This window comes from Mytilus californianus, unplaced genomic scaffold, assembly GCF_021869535.1.
Source record: "Mytilus californianus isolate M0D057914Y unplaced genomic scaffold, xbMytCali1.0.p SCAF_6, whole genome shotgun sequence".
Lineage (NCBI taxonomy): Eukaryota > Metazoa > Mollusca > Bivalvia > Mytilida > Mytilidae > Mytilus > Mytilus californianus.
The window spans coordinates 106,379,848-106,389,008 of NW_026262712.1; the positions used below are offsets into that span (position 1 = coordinate 106,379,848).

General features: G+C 31.2%; 1 protein-coding gene across 2 annotated transcripts; it reads right to left on the reverse strand.

The window, feature by feature from the left end:
* Nucleotides 1-563: 563 nt before the first annotated feature.
* Nucleotides 564-8,367, reverse strand: LOC127705500 (uncharacterized). Of its 2 annotated transcripts, XM_052209828.1 has the most exons (3): nt 8,266-8,367; nt 4,268-4,333; nt 564-2,897 (listed from the first exon to the last, which is right to left on the reverse strand). In XM_052209828.1, exon 3 carries the CDS (start codon nt 2,660-2,662, stop codon nt 692-694), a length of 1,971 nt encoding a protein of 656 aa, XP_052065788.1. In that variant the 5' UTR covers nt 2,663-2,897; nt 4,268-4,333; nt 8,266-8,367; the 3' UTR covers nt 564-691. The 2 variants fall into 2 exon arrangements, with proteins under 2 accessions (XP_052065788.1, XP_052065789.1); XM_052209829.1 differs by lacking the exon at nt 8,266-8,367 and having other exon boundaries at nt 4,268-4,362.
* Nucleotides 8,368-9,161: the final 794 nt, after the last annotated feature.

The window sequence follows — 9,161 nt, forward strand, 5'->3', positions numbered from 1 at the left end:
AATTGTCAATATGCCATTTCTCAGCAAAAAAATACCCTCTGTCCCATCTATCTCAATTGATAGGTTACTCTGGTACATGTTTTTACCATATGGACTTCATTAACAGGTATGTGTTCATGAGTAGTCCATTGTGCTTCATGGTGCTATTACAGATTTAATTTTGATGTAGTCTTCGCCAATAAACCACACACCTGTTTATGGTTGTTATATTTCGTTTTTTGGAAAGTTGGTTTGCTGTCTAATTAACAATACCACATATCTCATTATCATACCACATAGCTCATTATCATACCACATATCTCATTATCATACCACATATCTCATTATCATATAAATTCGTAATTATTTGACATAAATGTCTTTAAGACCATTTAGAACTAATTAAATTTGAAACTGAAAAAAAAAGAGCCAGGAACGATAAAAGACTATTTTGGCATAATTTAAAAATGAATTTGGAAAGTCACCAAAATTATTTAACGAGGTTATCATTTATAATTCTCAATAATTGACATCATGATGCAGAAAGGTTTGACAAAATGTTGAACAATCACCCAAAGACAGTCTTTAAATCATTTTGAGGAGGGAGGAGCATTAAGAAAAAGCATACTGATGTACGACACTTTGATTTAATGTTAAATACTGTTTGAGGGTGTGTAGATAAAAAGCCATAGACTTTCAATTCAATCTTTCGTTATATTTTCTGTTTCAAATCATTTATCATGAATGTTGCAAATGTTGTGTGTCGTAATGGTCTCCAAACTGTAAATGAATTGAGAAATTGTTCCAATTCAACAACCGTTGTAAAGTAGGTAATTGCAGTACTGAAATTTCCAAGTATATAGTGTGCTTGTCCCATGATGGTATTCCAATCAACAACGTCAGAATCTGTAGTCGAATAGTTCCTTAGGTCATATAGATCTTGTAACGCATATGTAACATCGGTATGTTCATGAAGGTGGTGTAAACATAGGAAACGTAAAAAGATGCTATACATGATTGGTGGTTTAGAAACTATCCCTTTTATTCGAATTTCAGTATCCATTTCCAATGGGAAAATGTATGAAAAATCGAAAAGCATTACATCATCTGTGAAATGTCGTTTACAAACATGAAAAGCATTGATCACATCCTTGTGTATTGCTTCATGTTCTATATTACTTAATTTACATTTCAAATCAACATTTAAAGAGTTAAACGATGATATTTCGTTTAAATGACATTTACGCAATGTAAAACCTGTTAAACATATTGACATCCAGTATTGTTTCATGCAATAAAAATATGTGGCCAGATTAAGCCATCCAGACAACGCATCACTCTGTAATCCAATTATGAAATATGGCAAATAATTTTTATGCCTTTTGTAATAGTTTTTATTCTTTGATTCCCACATGCCTGTACCCCGCTTACTTATATGCTTACATATCATTGATAATAATGTTAAGTATAGAAATCGGTGTGATTTTAGTTTTTTCCAGATCAGCAATTTCAGTAACCTATCTAAAGTATTAATACACTGATCAATTCTGCAGAAACCATTTGAAAACAGATGTATTAGCTGGCTATTAATCTGATCTACTTTAGAATATATTATAAAATTCCAATAGACACAGTCAGTTTGGAAAAAGCTTGAAACTGTTTTGGACTGATAGAAACAATAAACCCCTCTATGATATAGTTCAGTTAACAAGTGTACAATGTTTGATAACTGGACAACATTAAACCTGTTTTTTAATATATTTCCCTCGCTTATAAAATAATTAGGTAGAAACTCAAATTTCATGAAGAAAATTAATCGTTTCATTACTTGCTTAAAACAAGAAATCAAATTTTCTGGTCTCCAAAAATGCACAGGAAGTTCTTCAGATACCCAGAATACTACAGTTTTCATGAAATAAGAGCACAATAAATCTTTGCAACTTTTGCGCAAATTAATCACTTCTTTCAATAAGATTTTCAGTAATGCGTAACAAAGCAGTTGTGTGTGTGAAAATGAATAAACGAGCCGTTTCTCTGCAACAGAGAAAGAAACTCGCCATTCGGTATCCTCGTAAGGAGAATCTTTACTGCCAATAGGCACAAGCAAAACACCATCGCTAACTATTTCATTAATCAACTCTGGAGAAGGCCATGCACGTTTCCTCAGGACCCATGGATGTGCCTGTTGTATCCAAGATTCACACCTAAAGCAAAAAGCACTATCAGTCATTCCATTTTGATCCGTTATACAAGGTCCATGTATATAGAATTGAACCGGGAAAGAAGATAAAACATTCTGTTTTAGAAGTTCGCTTGATAACAATAACATGTTTTTGTCCTGTCCTATACACCATTGGCGAACAATAGGAGTTACAAAACCATCTGATAACAAACGAACATATCCTGGTGTAGTATGTTCTGTAGATATGACAAATGAGTCAATTAACATTCTATCTGTTGGGTGTTCATATACGTGCACAAAATTCAGCAGACACATTATGTCATGATCACTACCCTTAAAATCGAGACCTTCTGCCTTACTACCACTAGGGATAACTGCATTGGTAGGACAAAGATACTCTGATATTGTATAACATAATCGTCTTGTTTTTACATCTGTTTCATGTCCAATTATACAACATAAATAGTTGTATAATGGAACTGACATAGTGTCAGCACTCATTAGTTTGCGGTGATAAAACAACGTAACCACAAACAAAGATAATGAGAAATCCAAACACAATCAAATTGCATCATCATTTTTTCCAGAGATAATTATCTTATCTATTGATCGTTCTATTCATTCGTCAAAAGTAAAATTTTTACCTCTTTATGATTAAAAAAAAATAAAAAGGCTTATGTTCCGTTACATTTCATTTTCTATATACTTTGAGTAAATCTCGGCATATGTCAATCTCCTGAAAAAAATAACAATATTATTAATCAAAGTACATTGAACTGAATCAACAAGTTTATTATTTTTACAACAAATTTACAATTTTAAAAGAATAAATACAAAGATTCCAATCAACAATAAAAAAAAATCACACATGGAAAAAGGACAAATATTACAAAGACAAAAAGGAGAGAAAATTAACGATCAATAACATAAAAATTAAGGGTATGTTGGAAAGAGGCAGAATTGTTTTATCTTGAAATATGTCACATAAGAGAATTGTTGCAAAGGTTCCTTTACATACACAGGGCATCAAATTTAACGTCCCCGTAATTATTCTATTAAAGTGTCATGTATTGATTAACAGTTGAACGATATACAATTGAACATATTCAATATTTAAAATAATCAATACCCAGCCAAACAAATTGACTTATGAGACACTGTAAAAATATATTACAAAGTTGTATACATATATACTAATATCCTTTAAAAACGCATTAAACTATTTCATCAATATTCTTCGTAAAATACTGATTAAAAAAACTTATTTACTGCTGGAACGAATGAAGTCCAGTGTTGACCATATTTCTTTACCCTAGTAAAACATTGGGTTGAGGAAAGACAATAAAATTCAGAAAAGACCAATTTATAAATTCAACTTCCGTACTCGTAAATTACATTCATCATGACGTCTGAATCATCCAGAATGTGAAAGTACAGGGCCGTTAACGTATTTGCATTAATTTTATCGCTGTTGTAATGACTATATCTACGAAAAGTAAAATTGAATGATTGATTGTTGACCACTTAACGTCCAGTGCAATTATTTAATGCATATCCAGGACGAGAAAAAAACATACGATCATTACAGTAGTTTATTCTGCAAGGTAAGTCAACTGGGAAGATGTGCCAAAAATTTGAATTGTCACTTAAAAAAAAGAGAAAATGTTGGACAGGGGCAGAGAGGGGCCGTACGGTTGCCTTTTATTGCTTACATCCACTTTATTTGCACTTTGGTGGATAGTTGTCTCATTGGCAATCATACCTCATCTCCTTATTTCTATATTGTGCTTTGCAAGATGCCACCAACGGATTTCTCAGTTGTTGGTTTCAAATGTTATAAAATTTGCACATAGAAGGGACCTCTCCAAACAAATGTGTTAATTTTAGAGTCTCCTTTCCGACTACAAGTTACTGTGTGTTAAAATGCAGTACAAAGTTAGGAAAACAATTTAAATTGACCCTCATCATTTTTAACCATCCACTTTTTCTTGATTTATAAGGTTACTGCATTTTTCAAACGAATGCATATGTAATTAGTAATTTTCTATTTTTTGATTTTCATTATTTAAAATTGTGAAATGTAATTACTAGTATATCATATCATACCTGGTTTTCATGAGGTCCAACCACGGGATATAACCGACGTTAAGTTCATTCCGGAAGTTGTGCGTTCTGAAGCGATAAATCAATAAGCTGAGGAGGTTAGTATTTAATGTTTAGAATATACATGTAGCTTATGTAAATACACATTTTATATACAAAAATGTAGCGTTTAAATTGTATTTATTTTAAGTCATTAAATGTAATTTTTATTTGTAGCTGAAATTACTGTTTTTAAAACGCATGTATGTATTCTTGCAATTGCAACATAATGATTATACTGTATAAATATATATAAGGTTTTAATCCGTTTTATCACCAGCAAACGACCCCATTTTAGGTTATTCCAGAGAGCCCACGGAAATCAGTATCACATGTCTTTTTTCTAAACAAGGTTTAATTTCAAAGTACAGCTCATGCGGAAATAGTTTTTGAAAATATGCCCTTTTGAGATTTTAAAATTATCATAACGGAAATTAATTCCGAAATTAAATAAAAACACTTCCCGAAACCCGATCATATTTTGAATTTTAAAAATATTTTCAATTGTTTATAGAAATAAAAAAAATGTACTTTCAATCATGTAAATGATAAGAATGGGATTATGAAATAAAAACTATTGAAATTTCCAGATCCACACACAATGATCAGCAATATTGAACTGGAAGTTAGGATAATGATATTACATTCATGTTCGATATTCATCTGTGTTATAAACATTTCATTTTCTATTTAAAATAAAAGTGGGCTTTGATTTGCATCTAAACATTTGATTTTAAGCTATTTTAATATATATTTTCAAAATTATATCTTGCAACATGACAAAAGCTTGATATTAATCAGTACCCTAATACCATTAACAGTAGTCCTAAACTTTCAAACATATGACTGAGGTTGGTTATCTATTGATTGTTGTTTGCCAAATCCCAGTGACAAGTACTAGTATTCAATTGATATTCAGAACATTGACAGATTAAATTAAATAGGTTGATTCGGCATAGTAGATCGACGATATGTTGCTTTAGAGAACTAGAGGCTCTAAAAGGCCCGTGTCGCTCACCTTGGTCTATGTACATATCAAACAAAGGACACTCTCCAACATAGAAGACGAGAATAGACTTCATGACAAAAATCTCTATTTTATTGATCTTGTATTAGTGATATTTTAGTCTGTTTAGTTTCTCTCTATCTTCTTTAATTTTGTTCAAAACACAAAAGAGGGTAAAAAAAATCCTCATTTAAGGGCAATCACTCCTATGAAGAGTGACAGTCTACTAACTATATCGGCAAAATTTGACTTTTTAATAGATATTGCCTTGCTGAACATTTTTGTGATTAAAAGTGTTTATTTATCTATTATAATTTAAATCATATAAGGCATAACGGAAAAAAAATGTTTCTCTCTAATTATCATAGTTTTCATGAAAAAATGGTAAAATTTGTCATTTATGGGCAATAACTCCTATAAGAATTTGTCTAACAGTTTTGACGTACAATGTATATGGACAATTGGTAGAGATCATTATTCTCAACATTTTTGCTCCTTTCAGATTTTGTCTATTTATAACGGTTCAAAAAATAATAGACAAAACTTGCATTTTACCCCTATGTTCTATTTTAGCCATGTCGGCCATGTTGGTTGGTAGGCAGGGTCATCGGACACATTTTTAAAACTATATACCCTAATGATGATTGTGGCCAAGTTTGGTTAAATTTGTCTAAGTAGTTTCAGAGGAGAAGATTTTTGTAAAAGATTACAAAAAAATTTAAAAAAAATTGTTAAAAATTGACTATAAAGGGCAATAACTCTTTAAGGGGTCAATTGACCATTTTTGTCATGTTGACTTATTTGTAGATCTATATCGCTGAATATTATTGCTGTTTACAGTTTATCTCTATCTATAATAATATGCAAGATAATAACCAAAAACTGCAAAATTTCCTTAAAATTACAAATTCAGGGGCAGCAATCCAACTACGGGTTGTCTGATTTGTTTAAATTTTTTAAGGCAGATAGATCTTAACCTGATAAACATTTTTACTCTATCAGATTTTCTCTGAATACTTTAGTTTCAGAGATATAAGCCAAAATCTGCATTTTACCCCTATGTTCTATTTTTAGCCATGTCGGCCATGTTGGTTAGTGAGCGGGGTCATCGGACACATTTTTAAAACTAGATACCCTAATGATGATTGTGGCCAAGTTTGGTTTAATTTGTCTCAGTAGTTTCAGAGAAGATTTTTGTAAAAGATTACAAAAATTTACAAAAAAAATGTTAAAAATTTACTATAAAGCTTAAGGGCAATAACTCCTTAAGGGGTCAATTGACCATTTTGGTCATTTGACTTATTTGTAGATCTTACTTTGCTGTACATTATTGCTGTTTACAGTTTATCTCTATCTATAATAATATTCAAGATAATAACCAAAAACTGCAAAATTTTCTTAAAATTACCAATTCAGGGGCAGCAACCCAACAACGGGTTGTCCGATTTGTCTGAAAATTTCAGGGCAGATAGATCTTAACCTGATGAACAATTTTATTCAATCTCAGATTTGCTCTAAATGCTTTAGTTTCAAAGATATAAACCAAAATCTACATTTTACCCCTGTGTTCTATTTTGGCCCGGGTCATCGGACACATTTTTTTAACTAGATACCCCAATGATAATTGTGGCCAAGTTTGTTAAATTTGGCCCAGTAGTTTCAGAGTAGAAAATTTTTGTAAAAGTTAACGGAAGACGACGACGACGGACGACGGACGCCAAGTGACGAGAAAAGTTCACTTGGCCCATAGGGCCAGGTGAGCTAAAAAGGAAGTAGTTAAACCTTTATATAGTCAAAATGTTTGAAAGAAATTAAAGTTTTATATAGAACAATTTACATTCAGTTTGTATCAACTGAAAATATCAATTACTCAAATAATTCAAAATATCGTTATTTTTTTCCATTGGTCTTGAAAGTTTAAATGTTCATCAAAGTTAAGCAATCATAAATATTTTGCAAAACATGAAAATATCGAGTCGTGCTTCTGTGTGCATGTGTGAACTTATTCACATTTTCTGTTAACTTGTGCTTTATGTGCAAATATTAGTAAAAAAAGATGTAATTTCAAAGACTACGCCTGTTTTAAATGGACTTTTGTTCATTTTGTTAAATGTTTAATGCAGCTGTACGAAAACCCGTGTATTTCTTTTTTGTACAAAAGTTCATTTAAGAATTAAACGCATTTTTGGTAATTTTATTGGGATGTAAAAGAATGGACCCCCAGCTAATTTTGCATGAAATGTGAAAGCGCCTCATACTGAAAATATGCTCTCAATTTACTAGCGACATATTTTTTCGTTCTAAGTTCATTTGACATTCTTTAGTCTTCTATGTTGTGTTTTGTGTACTGTTGTTTGTCTTTTTCATTTTTAGTCATGGCGGTGTCAGTTTATTTTCGACTTTGAATGGTCGTCTTTAATTTTGTGTCTTATTTTGGATTGTGAAATTTCGATTGAGTGTGATTCTCATTGCGGGTGATGCTTGCATATAACAGGAGACGCTTATCCTTTCGACGGAACCTGCCTCGCTCCTTTAAGAGTTCATGCAATTCTCTCATTTATTTTTTAAATCTTAATCGACTAACGAGATTTCAATGTCGGTTTAGTAATGTTAACTAAGGATGTATAAGAACAGAAACAGTTGAAGATGTAAATTCGAAATGAAGAAAATCGCACCAACTCAATGAATTAATGTTCAATGTTTAAGTAATATACAATGATCAGATATAGAGATATTACCACACACAAACATATATAAAGGTTGTAGACAAATCGAACGACAATTTTAACTGGTGACCTTGTTGATATCATATATGTAACAACATTTCCCCTTTCATTGATCAAGTTGGCTATTTCTTTTTTGTCACTGGTATCACTTAAAGCTGTAATCTACATAGCGCTAATGATGAAACTAACAGTTATTTACACTATATAAGAAAAAAGAAAATACTACAAACCTTCTTGTAACAATGTTCTAATACATTGTACTAATCCTCCCGGTGATTTCGTTGAGTATTCGTTGTTAGCACCAAGAGAGCCTATTGAGAGTTCAATACTCTTGCAATATAATGATTATACAATAATATTACAATTCGTTTTATTACCGGCAAATGACCTCATTGTAGGTTATTCCAGAGAGCGCACGGAAATTATTATCAAAGGTTTCTTTCTTAAACCAATACAAGTGTTTAATTTCATAGATACAGCTTATGCGGGAATAGTTTTTGAAAATATGCCCAATTAAGATGTGAAAATTATCATTAAGGAAATTAATTCAAAAATAATAAAAACGCCATTCCCGATTTTGAAACCCGATCACTAACATTAGCAATATATTTTTCAATTGTGTAAAAATAAAAACAAAATAATACCTTGAATTATATTAATGATAAGAACGGGATCATGAAATAAAAACTATTGAAATTTCCAGATTCATACACAATGATAGTAATATAGGGGTAGAAGTAAGGATGATGATATTGGACAATATTTTTCCGTGTTATTAATGTTTCATTTTCTATTCAAAATAAAAGAGGGCACTGATTTGCAGTTATTTAATCTTAAGATTTGAATTTAAGCTATTTTAATCTATTTTTGAAAATTTATCTTGTAAAATGTTGTGTATTGATGTTCTCGATAAAATAAGTAAAATGTAGGTTACTATCAGAGTAGTATCGAGTTAGACCGCGTAGAAAGAAACTGAATTTAGAAATAGTAACGTGTTAGATTGTTAACACAAAAGAGCCCCGATTCGATGTTAAAGCGAATAACCTCATTAACGGTTTCGGCTACATTCCATTATAGCAGTCAATATAAACAATAAAGTTAACATACAGCTCTCAAATATGTCTGC

Coding starts and splice junctions, on each gene's coding strand:
- LOC127705500 (XM_052209828.1), bottom strand. CDS start 2,662: ATGAGTGCTGACACTATGTCAGTTCCATTATACAACTATTTATGTTGT.